The sequence below is a fragment of the Ammospiza caudacuta genome, chromosome 17 (assembly GCF_027887145.1).
Source record: "Ammospiza caudacuta isolate bAmmCau1 chromosome 17, bAmmCau1.pri, whole genome shotgun sequence".
Classification (NCBI taxonomy): Eukaryota; Metazoa; Chordata; class Aves; order Passeriformes; family Passerellidae; genus Ammospiza; species Ammospiza caudacuta.
The window spans coordinates 12,867,461-12,887,251 of record NC_080609.1 but is presented as its reverse complement, the minus strand read 5'-3'; the positions used below and the strand labels follow the sequence as shown (position 1 = coordinate 12,887,251).

At 43.6% G+C, this 19,791-nt stretch overlaps 1 protein-coding gene across 6 annotated transcripts in view; it reads left to right on the top strand.

The window, feature by feature from the left end:
- Positions 1 to 19,791, top strand: part of MAD1L1 (mitotic arrest deficient 1 like 1) — a 346,806-nt gene that overhangs the window by 174,058 nt on the left and 152,957 nt on the right. For all 6 annotated transcript variants that reach the window (XM_058815936.1, XM_058815934.1, XM_058815935.1 and 3 more), the window contains 2 exons: positions 10,579 to 10,667; positions 19,645 to 19,735. In XM_058815936.1, the coding sequence (XP_058671919.1) occupies positions 10,579 to 10,667; positions 19,645 to 19,735 (180 nt within the window). The remainder of the gene's footprint in view (positions 1 to 10,578; positions 10,668 to 19,644; positions 19,736 to 19,791) is intronic.

Below are 19,791 nucleotides of genomic sequence, written 5' to 3'. Positions count from 1 at the left end.
ACAAATGAACCTGCTGTTGGATCCATTAAGGTGGAAGCTTTATGGGACACGGCAGCACTGTTTGGTTTCAGCAGGATTGTTTTCTTTTGCTCTTCTAATGTGCTAAGAGCTGACACGGGGTTAGCACTGCCAGGAGGAAGAAGTGTGGCTGCCTGCAGTGGAGAGCTGCTTTCCTGCTGCCCTTCCCTATGGGACAGGTGCTGCCAGACTGGGGGTAAATGGTCTGACCCAGACCTGGAGAGCAATTCCAGCTCAGGTGGGACTCATGGACATGGCCCTAATTCCCAGCCCAGCATTTGGGGTGGCCTCCATGCCACAGGTGTACCCCTAAAACCTGAGCTGTACTGACAGACATGATGATGACTGGAAAGAGAGAAGTGGGGAGGTTTTTTCTCTTCAATTGTTGAGCAGAGGAGAAAAGTGAGTAGTTGTCCTATTTAGAAGGTGCTGGAGCTGGAGTGGTCCTGGTAAGTGTCACTGTTGTCACTAAAATCTGAGTTACACTGAGTTACTTGGTTAAATGAGAACAGGACAGGAATACTATCAGAGGCTTTATTATACTAGGCACAGCCTGGAGATGTAAAAGGGTAATTAATACACGTGCAAGAATTGTGCTTTTCCAGGCTTCATTCATCTCTACAGGAACTGTAAGAAGTTTATGGGCTACCTCAGGCTCACTTGGTTCAATTTAGCTAAACTAAAATTTCGTGGGAAGTGCAGGGTCTCTACATTATGTTCAGCACTTTGAGAAAACCAGGTAGAGGTCCAGGAGACCTCTAGGGTTCTATCATTTCTGCTCCTTTATTCTGCCTTCCTAAAAGGCAGCTTGGAGGAGCTGTAGAAGGAATATGAAGTGTGCCTGTGCATGTCCAGAGAGGGAAAGGAAGAATTTGGGCTGTTGAACAATCGTGTTAGAACAGGACAAAATAACAACTGATTTACAGCTTGCTTGTAACAAGGTTGGAGACCAGTTTCCTCCTGCTTTCACAGCTCTGGGAAGCTGTGCCTGCATCAGAAGAGGACCATCCTGAGAGATCTGATGCAAGAGATCCAATTCTGTAAGCACAGCTTGTTCTGAACATGCAGGGGGATGTGAAGCTCTCCAGCTCTGGGATCTAGGGGGGCACGGAGGGCATGTTCAGAGGCTGTGCCTGCAGATCAAAGGTTGCTGGATACTTCTCTTCTTGCCTGGGGCTGGCTTTGTGTGTACAAAAAGGGAGATAAAGGCTTAAAAAAAAAGTTTAAGTTTCAAGACTTAGTCCTTACACTAACAGGCTAATCAGCTTGTTACATCATTTGTTTTTAGTCTTTTTGTGTCTGTGTCCTTAGAAGGGCTTGTTCCCAGTGTTTCTTGCCTTTGGCTGATGGTTGCTGGGGATAGGTAGTAGCTGTGGCAGGCTGGGGTCTGTCAGGGCAGCAGAGTCCTCCAGCAGGAGCTGTAAAACCCAGTTTATCCACGGAGACAAGGAGATCATAGAGCAGAATTTTTCCTGTGACCTCTTGGTAAATAATGAATGGCAGAGCCCTACCTCTTTGGAATTGCTTAATTGAGGCTGACAACTCTTTGTTGTATTACAGGATCTGGCTTGTCAGGAGAATTTTAACTTATTTATGAATATTTCATTAACCTCTAAAGACTGGCTGTCTAAAATCTAGCTCCTGCCAGGCCCTGTCCTGGTAATGCTGTGTTCAGTGCTAATGTCATCACTGCACATCCAGTACACCTTTCCTCTGAGCTGGGCCTCACAGTTTATTGTTGGTGGCAGCAAGAACATGTTCACCAAAGGTTAAAATGCCAGGTTTGTGCTTTGGCACAAGAGTTGAGCATATGGTATTTGAGAGGGAATTGCTGTTTGTCTTTTATTCTGTGACTGCTGCTGGCAACTGAAGGTTCCTGCAGGCATCATCCCAGAGGCTGAAATGGGCAGAGCAGTCTTGGCAGGGCCCTGTGACCTTTGGGTTTTGGCACCAGGAGAGAGATTGCTCACTTCTTATACATTAAAAGCCCATTGCTTTTTGTCACAGGCTAATCTCAGGATGGGTCATTTAGCTAGAAAATATTCAGCCTGCTCTACTTAACCTGTTCTTTGGGCAGGGTTTGGGGAACAAGGCTTCTTCAAGGCTCTGCAGCTTCCTTTAAAGCAGCTGGGAGGCCCTGTCAGGAGAGCTGCTGCTTTCACACAGCTGGGCCCCTTGCCCCATCCTCACATTTCCCAGCTCTGGGAGTTCAGAGAGCAGCTTTAGCAGGCAGCTCTGCTGGCCCCTGCCAGGATGTGCCAGCAAACAGTGCTCCCAGCTGTAGTGAACTGCAAAATTGGTCTGGAGCTGCAGAAGGAGAGAGAGGGCTGTTCCTAAAAACCCAGGCTGTGTGCTGTTCCATGTGAGCAAGAGAAAGAAGATTAAGTTCAAGCGCTCAGTGAAGGCTCCTTTGCTCTCTCTACTTTATTAAGCGGGATTGATTCGACCGTGTTTATGTTAGGAAACAAAGAAACAAAAATGGATGTTGGATTCCTCTCTCCCCTTTGATCTTCCTAGGTGCTTGGTAACTGCATAGATTCTTCTCTGACTGTTTATTATGTGATGATTTTTCAACGAGAAAACTGATGGAGGGAGTGAGAGGTGCGATTACAAGCTCCTGTTTGATAAGAATTCTTGACTGAATGCTCAGGAAACTGCTCGAGGCTATATTTTTAGGAAACAAACTGTATTCAAACTCTGCACAGAGGAGGTATGACATCTTTGCAGATTTATTTGTTGCTTTGCCTGTAAATTATAGCTGCTAGAAGACTTGATTCTAGCAAAATATGCCTGTTCCTGCATGAAAGAAGTGATCTGTGTGATGCTCTTCTCAAGAGCAGACAACTCCATTGTGCCAGCACCACAGCCACACTGGGCAGGGATGTGGCACATCCTGTCTGGCACCTTGACAGGTTCCCTAAGCAGGCTCTTATTCTGTGTTTTGCTGTTCTAACCAGGAGTAATGGGTAGGAGGTGTCAGCCAGTTAAGGCTAATTACTCCGGAGTTGCCTTCTCTCGGTGGACACCAGCTGTTTTGTTCTCCCTGGCTGGGAGGAGCTTTCGGTACTAATTAAAGGAAACAGTCATCTACACGCCTGGTGGAAGTAGTGGAGCAAGGCTGATAACAGCAGAGAGCTCTGAGCTGAATGAACATGGAAATTAGGTGATCCTTCTTCAGAATGAGCTGTTAGAGCAAAGAGAGGGGTTTGGATGTGGAGCTGTCAAAGGTGTTTTGCTGTCAAGCAGTGGCAGTGAGGTCTCAGCAGTGCCTGCGAGCGTGGGCAGGACAGGCTGAGAGGAAGAGATTCCTTGTCTGCTCCTTTCTTGGAGTGAGGGCTGAAATGTGTAATTATGCTTGAATAAACTCATAGGTTTAAATTAACATCTTCAGTTCCCCTGTTCAGTGTGTCTCTTGTACAAGATGTTTGCTCTTCTTCCCCATGAACTTTCCAGGTTTGTTAATTTTGAGCTCTGAGCCAGCTTCCATCCATCTGAAGTAGTAGTAGTGCTTATTTCCAGCCACATCCTACACCCATCCCAGATTATTAAACAGAAATAAATACAGCACCAGGGAAGGTGGGTGGGTGGGGATGGTGGGCATCTGGTGGTGTTGGGATATGAGAAGACCCTTGAGAGGGGCAGGAGTCACAGAGCAAAGGTGTGTTGTAGGTGTTTGGGGAAGAGTTTGTTGGATGGGTTGTGCAGGAGGAATTTGGGGCTTTGGGGCTGTGATGTGATGGTGATTCCTTCTTCACATGCTTGCAGCTGGACTGGCAGCTCAGGTTTGGGCCATTTTGAGACCCATGTGGCACTGGCCTCATTTTGCAGAACAGTTTCCTGCCATACCCTGTCCTGCTGTGATTAGGTATGGAAACCACAGAGTGGCTGGTTTAAATGGGCTGGCTGTGCATTTGTCCTCTTGTTCCTGTGCAGCAGGGCTGAGCCTGTCTGGAGTTTCCCCAAGTTGTGCTGGTGCCACACAATGTGGAGGGGAGGTGTTGGAAGGCAAGCTGCAGGCTGCCTGAGCATTGGGAATCAGAGGGGAGAGAGGTGAATGCTCGTTAACGCTCCCTTGGGGTAGATGAATTAGTTAATGACTATGCTGTGCTTTGAAAATGCAAATGCTGTGTCAGAGCTAAGTCTGATTATAATAATCAATCTTCCTTTGGAGAGGGTGCTGGGTATGAGGAAGGGGGAGAGTGATGAGACTGGGGCTGAATTTTTAGATCACAAATCTGCATTTCTCTGCTGTTCTTAAGGAACTCAATGTTGCCTGAGAGGTCAGCAGAGCTGAGGAGGGGGCAAAAGGTGGGTTTGGGGAGGAATCATCCTGGCAAGCACCAGTGGGCCTTGGCAGGCTGAAGTGAATTTTGTCCCTTCTGATTGCCCTGGCTGGAAAGGGAGAGGTTGTCATCTGCTCCTGCGTGTGAGCTCCCCCTGCTAATGGGAAAGACAGAAACTGCCTCATAAGCAGGGTCCTCCAGGGATGGGGGAGAGGGGAGGGTGGCTGCTGCAGACGTCCAGCCCTGACAGCTCCTTCTCCCCTGGCACTCCGTTCGTTTGGAGCGAGCGTTCCCAGTAATTACACCTCTTAATTTAGGAGAGCGAGTGGGAGAAAGGAATATAAATTTGTGTATTAACTTTAGAGATTGGAAATAGGGCAAGTGAACCTTCTCTCTGGGAGATTATATTTGGAAATGAAATAGAATGACATTTGGTATAAACTTGAAAAATTGCTCTCTTTTTACTGCAACAGGAGGAGAAAAGCCACAGTCCAGACTGTATTGGAGAGAAGCAGAAGTCAGCATATGTCCATTTCCCAGTGTGTGTGTATCAACAATAATATATATGCATGAGTACATCTTTAGGAAAGCGTTTGCTGAGAGGTTGCTCCTAGCCCTGACTTCTCAGTGATAAAAGCACAGCAAGTTTGTTACAGATGGTGGAGCCCCTAGAGATCGGTGACTGTGATCCAGCCAGCCTTCATCTTCCAAGAGAAAAAAATAATACATATTCTTTTCTTCAGACAAGTGGGAGATGGGCACTTCCAAACCACTTTTTGTTGAATATCTAATTTTCTTTGGCTTTATTGCTTTTGTTTCACAATGGCATCAAGGTTTAATTTTCCCAAGAAAATGTACCAACTAATCCTGGACTGCTTAGCCTGTTTCTAAATGGCAAGCAATATTTTGTTTTACAAATACTGTCCTATTTTTTGAAGAAGAGTAAAGTTCACTAGGAAATTTGGTGAGGCTTATTTCTCCCTCTGTGTTCTTCTCTGCAGATGTTTTGGGGGATCAGCCCTTTGGAATCCCAGTGGGATGGGCATATGGAAGAGATGGTGGTGCTTTTTTTTGCTGAGCAGAATGATCTCTGAAGTGCTCAGCATGGTGTCTTACTTTGCTGTGGTATTGCTGGACACCAAATTAAACTCACTGGTGTTTCATGTACATTGGATTTTTGATGCCAGATTTATAAGCTTGCAGACAACACCAAGCTTGCTGTGCTGCCTTGTGGGAAGAGGCAGAGAAGCTCCTTAGTCTGCTACATCCAATGGAGAGAAGCACAAATGGCACCACTGCCATGTCAAGGTGCTGGTTTGCCTGTTTTCAGAGCCCAGAGCATGGATCACACCCGGGGTCCCCTTTCTCTGTTCTTGTCTATTTTAGCCTACACTCTTCCTTTCCAAGTCTGCTTGGTGTTCATACATTTTAAATATTTATGTACTGAAATAGCTCCTTGAATTGTGTTGAGACTTGTAGTCCAACACAGCCTCTCAATTCACCTTTCCACGCTGGCTCTGTGCAATTCAGTTCCCATTTATCTCTGCTGTTCAAAATCAGCTCTTTTGCTGAGGAAGGCCTTTCAAAGGATGTTGCATCAGCCCATTGTTAAATAAACCTTTAGACATTTCTAATGGATTCAGCATTTCCTGCTTTTTACAGTTCCAAAAATGCTGAATGACGTGCAGACACACTTCATCAGGATAAGATTGCTGTATCAGCCCCTCACTAAAATGCACTCATTATTCAAATAATAACTGTATGTCTCCAGCATGTGTTCTGTGAAATGTGTGTACATGATGTGGGCGAGTAAACCAGCCCCCATTTTTTTCTTTTTTCAACATGCAAATCCTACTTTGGCAGTGAGTTGAAATACTTTGGATTTTGAGTCCTTTACTACCCAAAATGAGTCACCTGAACAGAGATTTGATCATTCTTCTGGGCAGCGTGTTTAAAACTTTCAGAAGTTTGTAAATGTGGTTTTCAAGGCTGACTGATCTGACCTTTGATAAGCCTCACTCTGAAGATGGGGTGTGGACAGCAGTGGTCAGTGGGAGGCTCTGGGAAAGCTTTTCTCCATCAATGCTGGAACCTGCTGGAGTTGAGTTGAGGAACAAGAGGTCCATGGCATTGCAGAGACTCAGGGTGCTTGCTTGGAGGGGACAAATATGGGTCAGAAATGACAAATGCCAGAAACATACCAAGAAAATCAACTCTCCAAAGTTCTGTTTCTTCTAGCTGTCAGGAGATGAATTCATAATTTTGTTTTTCCTGTCATCTCATATGTCTTTAAAGAATTGCTACAGAAGAGAGTATCAGGGAGGAACATATTTCTTTCCCTGCTGTGGGTGTTTGCTATGTTATTAACACTTGGAGGAGAACCACCTTCTTGGAATCTTGTCCAGGCAGGTTTAAAAGTAAGGCTGAAAGAAGAATGATATTTCATATAATTAAATACTAGATGAAAATGAAATCTATGTTCTTCCTCTCTTTCTCCCTTGGTAAATAATGATGGCAGTACTTACTTTGGAAAAATTATTTGCACTTCTTCTTTTGGGGCGCTTGCATGTTTCTGAAAATGGACATTCTAAAATTAGTCTATATCCTGTATGTGTCCTGATCACTTTTTATTGAGAATAATAAAGCTGTGCTGGAATTCATGCTTAAGAATTGAAAGAGATAAAATAGTTCAGGATAAATGGGATTACTTTAGGTTGAGAACAAGGGGCACCATTATATTTTGAGAGGAGAACAACACATCCTCAAAATACTAAGTACCTGTTCATGTGTTTTATTCAACCATGGGCACTCATATTACTCATTATTCTGCCTTATCATAAAAACCTTAGGTAGCTTTAAAAACTATTAAAATAACAAGTTGCTAATGTGTTCTGTAGGGTGGGAATAGCACTGGGGGTCTGATCCTGGGTGATATAATCCCTGAAGCTCTTGCAGTTGAGGTAGGTCCTTAGGTCCCTCTTGTGCAGCTTTCAGGACAAGAAGTACAATGCTGTATTTTCACAACAATGTTCCCTGTCTGCTCTCAATGCCAGTTAAAAGAGCAAGGCTGACCTGGCTCGTTTGGCATGGAATGGGGGAATGCAGCAGTGAGCTGTAATTTGAGCAGCCCTTTTCCCCTCTCTGCTTGGTAATGACTTCTACTAGTTTAATGTATTCAAAGCAATAAAAGTTTAACTCAGCCACTCACATAAAATTATTGATAAAAATTGGAAGAGTTTAGTCAGGAATAGTGAGTTGGTTCAAAAAGCATAAAATGCCAGCTGAAAGTGGCATCTGGTGAACAAGAAACCAGGACTGGAAATTAATTTAGGAAAAGGGATGTGATGGGAATTAGGCAGGGAAAGCAGCAGGAGGGGTTTGGCTCTTCCTTTCCTTATGGTTTCTTGAGTCTGTTCTTCAGCACAAGTACTGAGGACAAGTGGACAGGAAGGGACAAACTGGTGGTGAATTATTTCATGCTCATCACCCATTCCCAGAGCTATCCTGAGGCTGTGTCAAAGGGAATGATCTTGGAAAGCTTCTCACCTCTTGGGCTTTATCAACAGATTCCTTATTTTTACCCATTCTCTTAATTCTTGTTTTGTCTTGCTGCTTGCACTCTATTGCCTTCAGAAAAGCAGAATTGGGTCCCAGGAGTAATCCACTCCATCTCATCTCAATTAACTGTTTTTGTCCTGGAAAAGACATTAATAACATAATAATAAATAGCATTTTTAATATCTGAATATGTTAATGTCTTTGGTGAGATTGGCAGTAAGGGATGTTTTCCTAATGACTGCTAGAGATGAAACCTAGAAAAAACGCATTTTGAATGAAGTATTTAATACCTTAGTTGCTTTACTTTCTTATTTCATCAACAATTAGTGAGCTCTGAATGGCAATAATTTCCTGTGACACAAAATTGTGTCTTGGCCTGAACTTTAAATTCTCCAGTAGTTTTGATCCTAGTTCTGGGAAGCAGGTCTGTGTCAACATCTCTCTCCTCAAGCCAGTTTCATCTGTAGTGATATCATTGTGTCCTCCTGTCCCTTCTCACCTCAGGCACATCAGATTTTCAGCCCTGGGAGTCTTGGTGCTTGCAAATTGAGAGGACATAAAAATGAGATGAAATGCCCTCACAGCCCATGTGCCCTTTCCTCCTCATTCTCTTTCAGCAGCTTATTCTTAGAAACCCAGCAGAAACTCATCCTGAGCATACCTGGCACTAAATTTGTGTATGGAGTGAGATGCTTCTCACAGGCTCACTTGTGAGACACACACTCTCCCATCTCCTTTTCCTGTCACACACTCTGTTTTTTCTGTGCAGCCACCACAAGAGCCCCCAGATCCCAAGAGCAGATTCCTCACCCATCTCTGTGGAATGTCCCCCTGTCCCCTGAGAAGGTGACAGTGATTTATCTGTGTGGGTGAGCAGGTGCCGCGTGGGCTTTGAGGCTCTTGAGCCCTCTTAGCCAGTGATAAATAACTCACCAGCCCTTCCATCTTCAAGTTCTGCCCTCACTCAGCACAGAAAACATCCTCAAACTCCTAACAGCAAACACATCCAGGCTGCAGCAGACATGGGAAACAGGAGGCATAATGAGTGTTTTCCTGCTAGAAGTAGGTTGGAATTGAAGCCTACTCCTCATCCCAGTACCTTTTATTCACATTCCTGGAATTATCTGGTGTGCTTGCTTTATCCCCAGCCATCTGTGATGGGCTGAGCTGGGAGAGATAAGCTCAGTAATCAGAAAATTGAGGGAAGCATTTCTGGCTGTGATAATCTTATCAGGCAGCTAATATGCATTAACATTTGTACAGCCTGATGATGCAGGTGGGCCTTTGCTTATTTTTTATTCCTAGATGTTTCTTGACAGGCAGGGGGAGAATGCAGGGCTTTTTGGGGTGTCAGGGGGAATTAGCTTAAACCATTTTTTGGTGCTTTCTTCTGCTCTGTTCCTTTGGTGTCAGAAGGGGGTGGGAGCATAATCCAACCATCTATTATCTGCCCTTTTCCTGCCAACAGCACTGCCATGCTCTGCCTGTCTTTTCTGTTAAGTATGGAAGGGCAGAGAAGGCAGCATGTCAGAACTTCAGTTCTGTCTAAGCAGTATGACTGCCCATGACAAGATGCTGCTTTTTCTTGTAAAATTGGAGAGTTTCTGCAAAAAGCTTGCAGAAGTTTGCCCTTGCAATGGGATTTTGCTCTACAAGTCTAATCTATGCTGTTGCAGGGAATGGTGTATTAATGGATTATTTCCCTGATGCTGAGCGCTGAACTCTCTGTGGTCATAAGTTTTGCATTTATAATTAAAGCTGGATTGCTTATTTTTTTCCTCCTGGGTGAAAAAATATAATTTCCGTCAACAGATTTATTAGGGGAATTAGTCGACAGGTGGTGAAAAGACAGATGACAAAAAGAAGTCCAGAATCTCAAGGATGAGTGTGTGAAGAAGGTCTAAGCTGGGAGTAGGTGTTGGAGCAGAAGTTTGAGTATCCTCTAGGTAGTTTGTCTCTGCTTACACTTCATAATAAATCATTTTCTGAGAGGTTTAGAAAGAGGTAACATATGGAGTTTATCAATCTGTGTGTTGTCATGAACTCTGAATTAAGGATCCAGACTGCTACAAGTCAGAGAGTCTGGGAATTGTAGAATCTGGGTAAGTTCTCATGTCTGTAGAGTTTTGAAATACTTTCTTGTGAATTCCTACCCAAACAAAGCCAGAGGCAGAAAATATTCTTAATTGTTTGTTTGTTCAGCCAGAGCTACCTGAGCAGCTAGAGCTAGAAGTGTATATTGGAAAGTGCTGGAAATATTCCCCAGTCTTTTGGATTCAATGTATGTGTCTCAGAGTTGTTGTGGACAAGACAGTGTAATGCTGTGGTTCATTTCTTCTGAGGGGGAATTAAATGAAGTTGAACTACCAATGCTGAACCTCAGGTCCCAGTGAGCTCCTAATGCCACACAGAGGCTTCTGCATCCCATTATCCATGGGGGAAAATAGGGGAAATACCTGAAAGAGAAGCAGAAGCTTTGCTAGTAACATTCCATTTTCTGTGTCTCATCTGTTGTGGAGAAAATGTCAGGAAAGACAAAAGGAATTGCAAAGGGAAGGGGAGTTCTGTGAGGTTTTGACATCCAACACAAGAGAAGTTGTGCTTCACATCTGTATCACGAGAAGTCTGACCTGTGCAGAACCTGCTGATTTCCTGCTCTCTTTGCTGTTTGTGTGCCCTTAGCAGTGCTGCAGGAACTAATGCCTTTTGTCTCCTGCAGCTGGAGGTGGAGATGAAGGTCCTGAAGTCTCAGCAGTGCACGGCTGAGCAGAGCACTGTCATCACCAAGGAGGAGGTGGACACGCTCAGGTAGGCAAGGCAAGGGAAAGGCTGAGCTGATTCCTCTCTTTTTGGTGGAACTAATGAGAAGGGAAATGCCTGGGGTAGTTCCACTGCCTGCTATGGTTTTTGTCATCACCTGGTGGAGCAGCAGGTACAGGAGCTCACCATGCCATAGTGCATGAATTTTATGTGTGTAGACTGCCTGTGTCTATAGGCAGTCTATACACATAAAATTCATGCACTAAAGCATAAAGTTCAGGCAATGGGATGATGATCAGGACATATTTTCCTTGTGTTCCTGAAGTAGGATGTTCTTTTTCTGAGCACAAGTTTTACTTTCTCACCAGTTTTTATGGACGTGAGAACCCCATGAAGCATTAGCAGAAACACTCAGCTCATGATCTGTCCTGCATTTAGATACTTTATAAGCTTTGCTATCTTTTGGGAGGCTTCAGGCTCTTTTCTTCTGATGTTTGGGGTCTTTTGCTGTCAGTTAATTCATAAGTCTGGCTCCTGCATCACTGTTCCCCCTCTTGACTGATTTCCTGTGGAAATAGCGTTGCTGTTTATTTGTTATTTTGACCAAATCTTGACTGTAAATACAGGATCTGTTGGCATGTGTGTGAAGAGGTTTAGAATCCAGCTTTTGTGCTGCTGATGCCTGTGTAGCACTGGAGATAAAAGAGGGATGTTTCCCCTTGTGCATTGCTGGAGATGGCAGAGGGGTACCTGTTGTGATTCAGTGAAAGAGAAGTTACAAAACACCATTTCAGCAGAGGATACATGAGCACGTACAAAAGCTACAGTGAAGCTAAACAACCTTTCCATGTATTTATTAAAGCTTTTATAGCTTCCATTGCAAAGCAGGTGACACAATAAATACCGAGCACAAAAAAGTTCATCTGTTTCTGAATGTTTAATGAAGTTCCTTTTATTCAAGTTGGGCAAATCAGGTCCTCACAAGTACTCCTCCTGAGTATTTTATTCTCAGCTGATGTAAGACTTTGGCTGGACTTTCACTTCTTAATTCTTTTATATTTTCAGCTCCATCACAATAAAGTGTGACTGCCTCATAGGACTGAAAGCAAGGTTTTGCAGCAAGCAGAATTTGCAGAAAGCAGAAATTACTGGCCTGTATGTTATGGCTTTGCTCTTGTGCTTTGCCTCTGGAGCTTGTTTTATGGCTTTGAAAGCCCAGTTCCATAGCAGGAGGGAGGTGCTTGAAAATAACACATGTTCAGCTAAGCTATTCCAATACATTTTAGGGTTGTACACCTAATATTGGGGACTTGCTCCTGTAGTTCCCTCAAGGTGCTGTAATAGTTCTGGAGGCCCAAGGCATACATCTCCTTTTTTTATTCTATCATATGTTTGAGTTCTGCTAAAGGAGAGAATGCTATGACTTCCCTTTTTCAGGGAGATAAACCTGTCTTCATCAACTTTTGCCTTTTGTGGGGTTTTTTTTAGCTCATTCAGGCTTTTCCTGTGCTTGGACACACTGGACCCTCTGAAACCTGAGGTTTACACTGCTGCAGGAGTATTCAGCACCTCTTTGGCAACATTAAACCTGTCACTCCTGATTAATAATGTGCCTGTGTATCAGTAAAGCCAGCAGCCTGTCTGCTGTCTTCTGGGACCTGCAGGTTTGCAGAGTTTTTCTACAGTGCCTGCCCAGTCTCTCTCTCTCTGGTTGGTGTTGCTGCAGCACCCTTTCATCTGGGAGATGTTCAGGCTCGTTATTTTCCCCTCCAAGAGTCATTATTTGGTGTTTAGCTTCCCTGAAGAGCATTTACTGACTGTTACCTGAGCAGCTTCAGGGGCAGTGTGCGCAGGGGGGAGCAGCTGGACTGCCACTGCCACAGAGTCCAGACCACACCATGGTGGGACAGGCTTGTGGAATGGGGATGGAGATGTCTGGCTCTGCCCTGAATGAAAATCTATTTCCTGGGCAGGGATAAGTGGAGCTCACAAAAACCTGCTTGTTATGGGATTGTGGTGTTTGATTCAGCTCAACAGCAGCCCTAAAGCTCCTGGTTCTCCCTTTTTGTTTTTAAGGAATTTCTTTGATTACTAATCTCACTCTCTCCTCCTTTCATGAAATGGTGTCAAACCTCTCAGGCAATGTCCCAAACCCAGGCCAGTTTCCAGTGGGGTGGTTGTTGGTGCAGAGCTGTTTTCCAGTGATGGGCCATACTCTGAGGGCTGTTTCAGCAGAGGCCAAGCTTCTGCAGTTGTTTCACATTGATATTTTGGTTTTTCATCTCTCTTGCTCCTGAAGCTGTGGGTGCATAGCAGCCACAGTTCCACGTTCTAATTCCAGACTGGCTTTTCCTGTCATTTTTTACTGAACCATTTTGGTCTCATGGCTGATTTAAATACTTGTCCCAGGCCCTGATGCTGGTTATTTAGTTACAGAGCTGTTCCACAAAGCTTGGATTTGTTTGATTTTGATCACCCTTTTCACTGCTCAGCTCTAACAGTAAATGCCTTGGTGCAAAGCATTTTCTTTCTCCTGAATCCTTCTTTGCTGGAGCACTGCAAGCCAATCCCTGCTCCTTTCTCCTTACTCTTGGCTTCTATTACTGCTTCAGACATCTCTATGCACTCTCAGGCACTCCACATCTGAGTGGAGAGAAATCTCAGAATTGACTCCATAAAGATTTTTTTTCTTATGTTTCTAGACTTAAGCAGTCAATGAATATGGTTGGACTTTATTTTGCATTTTCTGAGCATTGTTCAAGAAACTGGGCCAAGTTCTTTCTTCACAGAAGAGGCTCCTTCTCAAAGGAACACAGAATAAATCACTGTATTCTCCCAGCCCTTTGGAGCTCAGGAAGAATGTGCTGTGATTCACATCAGAACACTCCTTGTGGCTCAGCTGGATGTGTCCTCTCCATACAGCAGCAGTGAACTGGGTGGGTGTGATTAAAGAACAGAAAGGGTTTGGAGGAGAGCAGGGATCAGAATGGGAAGGGATTAGGTCTGCTGTGCTCATCCTCCTCCCGTGACCCTCAACAGCATCAGTTCACTCAATTTTCTGTAGCTGCTAAGGAGAACAACACAAACTCCACTGTCACTCCTTCCTTCTACAGCACTGCCAGAAACTAATTCTGGGAGAAAACAAGGGGAAGAGCACAAACTTCCAAACTGGAAAGTGAGGAAAGAAATGCCACAGTTTATGAGGGAGTTATTTCCATCTCTGTAGCTTGTTGTAGTCTTTGAAATCCTGTAACCTACAGGATGGCCTGTCAGCTGCTCTGGGCTGAGCCCAGCCTCCCCTGTTAACTGCTGTCATGAAGGAATGTGAAAAATAGCAGCCAGCAAGAGAACGTGCAGAACAGGAATGGACTGTAGAGCCTCCAGGCATTTCCATATAGGCCCTGTGGCTAGGAGCTCATTTCTGAAAACAAAAGCAGGGGAGACATAAAGGAGAGGAAAAAAAATCCATATTAATCCTTTGAATCTGTATTTACCTCCTGTGAGTGAACGAGAGCTTTTAAGAAAAATACCTTTTGTCTCATTTTTCTTTAGTATGGAAAGTAAATTTTCAAGCCAGAAACTTGAAAGACTTTATCAGTTTTTCCTCCTTCTCTTGAGAACAAAGTGCTATTTCGTCAGACCTTTTATAACTTTAAATGTGAAACTCTCTCCCAGCACCATCGTTTCTGGAGAGACAATAAAAGCAGTGCTAATGCTGTCATTTCTCACACTTTTTGCTGCTCCCTCTGAAATAATATTTGTTTATATTCTGCAGATCCTATGAAAAGAAACAGTGGTCAACCCATTGAGTTCCTGCTCTGTAGGGTACAGCATTTGGGCATTAGCACCTTTTAGAGGGAAGGTGATAACTGAGCAGAAGCTGGTATTTCAGAATCTATAAATAAAAGGAATATATTTAAAAAGGACTTCACTGAAGACTTAAGTGGCAACAGCTGAAGGACCTTTTCATCTGGAACAAATCTGAACTTTTTATTTCTCCTGTCAAGCTGCAACCCCAATAAATCCTAAATGTTTTCTGTGGATTTAGTGACTGGGTAGAGTTACAGTAATTCAAAAGAAATTCATGTCCTTGCCAATGCCCATTAGTCACACTTGCTGAAATTCTGTCTGCTCTGCTCCTAACACCATCTCAATGCCATCTGGATCCCTTAATAGCATCTTCCCAACACATACGTTTTGTGCTCCATTCAGTATTTTCCTGTTCTGCAGTGGCTTTTCCACATGGCCTTGTCCCCTTGGCAGATGGGGCCTCTGTGAGACATGTCCTCATTGGTGATCTCCACAGGCAGCCACATAACACAGCTGAGAACATTAAAAACCAATAATACCGGGATAAAAGGGTGATGGTGGGGGGAGTTTCCACTGGTTAATTCCTCTGAAAAGCTCTGGATTCAGAGAGACTTTTTGGAGTGCCTGGCTGCCGTTGAAAATCCAACAGATTGCCCCCGTTTTTCCTCTCTGAGCTAGGAGCAGCCTTGTCTCACGATCTCAGGTTTTCAGACAGACTGAAGACACACAGTGGGATGTCTCCTGATTCTCACAAGTGTCATTTTAGGAGACCTGAGGCTGTAGGTGGGTTTTTTTTTCCTCCTTCTCCCTTCTGATTTGAGATAATGAAACATGCAGTAAAAGCAATATAAAGCTCAGTTTTTAAAAGAGGGAAAATCCATGAGGCTGAGCAAATGCCAACGAATCTGTATTCTTGAACTAAATTTGATCTTGTGAAAGGTTGTGGAGGTGGCATCAATTTACCTTATGCGTGTGGAGCCTTCAGCTCTTGGTTGAGCTGTCTGATACAGGAAAATCTTTGAGACAGGTGAAGAGATTGTTGCCAGAGATTAAATATTTTCATGTTTTCAAACCCCTGTATGGAGAAGTGAATGAATTCCTCAGAAATTAATTCAAATAGTTTCTTCCTGTATTATGAAACTTGACAATGGTGTTGGTATTTCAGAAAATAATTGATGTTCTTCCTTCCTTGTGGCACAGGGCTGGTTTTAGAATATACACCAGCTTTTAAGGCCAGGTTGGATGGGGCTTCGAGGAATCTGGTTTAGTGGAAAGTGTCCCTGCCCATGGTGGGGAGGCTGGAACTGAATGATCTTTAAGGTCCCTTTTAACCATTCTGGGCCAAAAATTGAGCTGGTAGATGATTGTGCTGTACCCAGGTCTTTCTGAACCCTGCTTTTCATGGTGCTCACACGGATTTGTCTTGGGTTGTTATCCCTACCTGCAGGTAACTCCAGTATGTAAAAAGTGGAGGATTGCAAACTGGTGATAAAATAGCATCACCTCTCTTGTGCAGGTATTCCTGGAGGCAAAAGGCACAAGGAGTGTGCACCAAGGCTGCCTTTGTGTCTGCTGGCACATCCCAAAGCAGTGCACAACCATCCCTGTATGTGAACTTCATGAAAAAAAATCCATAAATGAAAAAAAATCCAAGTGCCAAACCAGTAAATATTTTTCAATATTTTACTTCCATATTTTAACCACCAGCTGCAAATGCTTTGCTGTGTTTATATATAGATAGGATTTCCCTTGCTTCTCTCTCTTTGCCGTTGGGAAGGGTTTCCCAGGGGGCTGGGAAGCAAAGCTGGAATAGCACAAACTGTTTGCTAATGGCTCTGAATGTTTTCCCACTGGAGATCCAGGACACTTAACAGTGTTAAAAATAAGATAGGAGAGGGATGAATGGTGAGAGCACTAGTCAGTCCCAAAATCCTCTTGGCACAAAAGTTGCAGAAATGTTCTTGTTCCTTAGTGCAGAGGAAGCAGCAGGTTTTGTCTCTGAAGGAGAGCCAGGGAGTGCCCCTGGTTCAATGCCCAGAGCATGGGACAAGCCCTACAGCCCTATATTGTGCCAGGAAAGGAGGATGCCCCCAAAGCTGGGACACTGGGAAGGAGCAGACACCTGGGGGATGAGCCCAAGGCCATGCTCAGGGAGGAGATGCTGTGGCCCCCAGCTCAGGAGTGCTCCTCAGCCTGTTGCAGGTGGTTCTGGAGAAGAGAATACTCCAAGATGACCCTAAGGGGCTACAAGAGAGTTGAAGAGGGACTTTTGATATGGCATGCAGTGGTAGCACAAAGAGAAATGGCTTCAAACTGACACAGGCCAGGGCTAAAGGGGAAATAAGGAAGAAATTCTTCCCTGTGAGAGTGAGGAGAGAGTTGCCCAGAGAGGCTGAGGCTGCCCCATCCCTGGAAAAGTCCAAGGCTGGATGGAGCTTGGATCAAACTGGGATAGGGGAAGGTGTCCCTGCCATGGCAGAGTGGGGAACTAAATGTTTTTTACTGTCCCTTCCACCACAAACCAGCATTTCAGGATTCCGTGATATCTGCTGCCTGACTGGGAGTGCCCCGGGCTTTAAATCACCATGTGCTCAGCAGCGAGGCACAAAGGGCACAAACAGATTATTGAATCCTAAAATTGCAGGTGAAATAGCACAAAAATGTAATGGCTTGAATCTACCCTCATTACAGCTGTGTCTCAGGTCCTTGGGAAGAGTTTTCTGGCTGCTGCTGTGAGTGATTTTCAAAGGGCAACTGAGAGGCCTGATCTTAAACCTCCCCACCGAGACAAGTTCTGCAGGCAGATAAAGGCAGCATCAGAGTATTTGTGAGTCTGGATGGGGAGAAATTTGTTCCCAATTAAAATTCAGCATGTCAAGGATGGAGAAAGCACTGATGAGAGTCCTGTGTCTGGCTCTGACCTTTCAGGAGCTGCTGCACTGTTGTTCCTCAGAGAAGAGTGTTGCTCTCCTCACGGCCTGGTCTGCAATCCATTTAGAAATGCATCGTTAAAAGCATTAATTCCACTTTGAATTTCCATTTTTCCTGACCTTTTCAGTCTCCTGCTGCAGCATCCTCCTTCCCCACTAGCTTGGTGTCTCTTTTGAAAGTTATTGATGATATTTTTTAATGGTCTGGACAGCGCTAAAGCTGTTCCTCGGCATTTTAGAGGCTTCCAAGAGCAGGAAAAATGAGACTTTATAATATTTGAAAATTGCCAGCAGGGGTCAGGCTTACAAATAATTTAGGCAATCCAAACTGCATATTTATAAAGGAGACATTTCTGTGTTGAACATGATGTAGATCAACCTGCTTCTGTGGAAAAGTTTGGAACTGTTGCCAAATTAATAGGAGAGATTACTTCTTCCTCGTACCTGAAATTGCTGTTGCATAATTTTGGGATGTTGGCAGATGGTTGCATACTTTATTATATGGTGCAAGGATTTTCAGCTTAATTTAGATAATTTAAAAGTATTAAGCAAGTTAATTAATTTTTAAGAATATTCTGAGAAAAGGCTCCTGCGAAAATTGAATCCAAAGATCAGTGTTGTTCTGTATTAGTTGCACAATTAATCCCAAGAAGTTAATAAGTGGAAGGGGAGAGTCTTGAAGGAGCATCAGGATTTTGTTCTCTGTACTTAAATGCAAGCTAAACTTTTGTATCCAATCTTTTATACATATATCTCCTGGCTAACAACTTTGATAGAGTTCTCTGGAGGATTCACCAATCATTTGTCTAAGGCTGGTATGGTTGATCTAGTGTATTTGACCTTTCAAAAAGCTTTGAGCCAAAGGTGATAACGAAGCTTTGATGGAATAAAAAAGGAGATTCTTTGTTGGATTGATAAGAATGTATAAACCCTGGAGGTCTGGCTGTCCCAGTGTACTTTCTGTGGGGGTGACCAGTGGTGGGTGCCCATGTGAACAGCACAGAACATCTGGATACCTTGCCAGGAGGCTCTCCTGGATTCCCTGTGCCCTGTCTCCAGGATTTCCTGAGCCACAGATAAGGCAAGATATTTTTTACTTTGTAAAACTTAATGCATTTTTCTTCCGTTAATTTGCTTATGTAATACAAAGTTAAAATATGGAAAATCAAAGAATAAATGTTTTCACAATGCTGAGGGTTTTTCCACTAGTTCCTAGAATGGTTTTGATTGGGAATTAGGAACTTGTCCAACACAGAAAAGGGGTTTATGAGTAGTGAGGTGGCAGAGTTTGAGATAATATGATATTTTTCAGCTTATCAGAGCATTCAGAATTTCAGAAGAAATCTCAGGATGCTGCTTGAGATGGGAGATGAAGTTGCATGTCAATAATTGCCAAACCCATGCACATAAGAGAAAACACCTTTACTTTTACTCCCACAACAGAGAGCTCTAAATGAGCTGTTGTCATTCAAGTAAGAGATCTGACATTATTGTGAAGAGCTTTCTGAAAATATCAGGTAAGTGCTCCATAGTTAAAAATACAAATAGAATACTAGAAGCTGTTGGAAAGAAAGTTGAGAATAAAGCAGAAATCCTCACTGTATCACTGAATATGTCTGAGTAGCTCTTTGTAGTTCCAGCTTATTTCATGTCAAAAACTCTATATAAAACTTGAAGGAACAAGAAAGAAAAATAAAAATATGGAAAATCCTTGGTGTGAAGGAAGACTAAACTGAGATTGTCCAGGAAATAATAGAGGAGATCTGTACTGTGGTGTGGAGACAGAAGTGTGGTACAATTATTCACAACTTTTCACAGCAGAACTAACGGGCACTCAGTGAAATAATCACATGTGAAGTATAAAACAAACCGAACTAATTTTTCATACAGCACATAATTAAATTGTGGAACTTACTGCCAAGGAGTATTGTGAAGGCCAAAAGTATAAATCAGATCAAAAAGAGATTTGATGCCACATGGAGGTTTTAGCTGCTGTTGGTTATTAAACATGATGGTCTAGACTCAGTCTGTGGTTCAGAAGGTATCCAAGCTGAACTTCCTTTATGTTCAAATTGTGTATTTTTAATATACTTTTACAAATTACAGTTTCATCGTATAAGCATGTCACTTCTAACCATATGTTTTTGCTACCTCAGTAGTGAAGTTTTGTGGTGCTGAATGCAGGAATAATCTGGTACCGTTTTTGGTTTCATGCTTTACTAGATTATTTGTGGTGGGACTGTGCAGGGACACCCAAAGTCAATTAATTTTCCCTTCTTCTGCAGGTTGAAAATTGAGGAGCTGGAAGCTGAGCGCAGCAAGCTGGCAGAGGAGAACAGATCTCTGGGAATGCAGCTGGAGAAGCTCACTCTGCAGGTAGGAGTGTGGAGGTCTGGAGCAGCTGGAGAGCCTGGCGTGGTCCATGAGTGCTC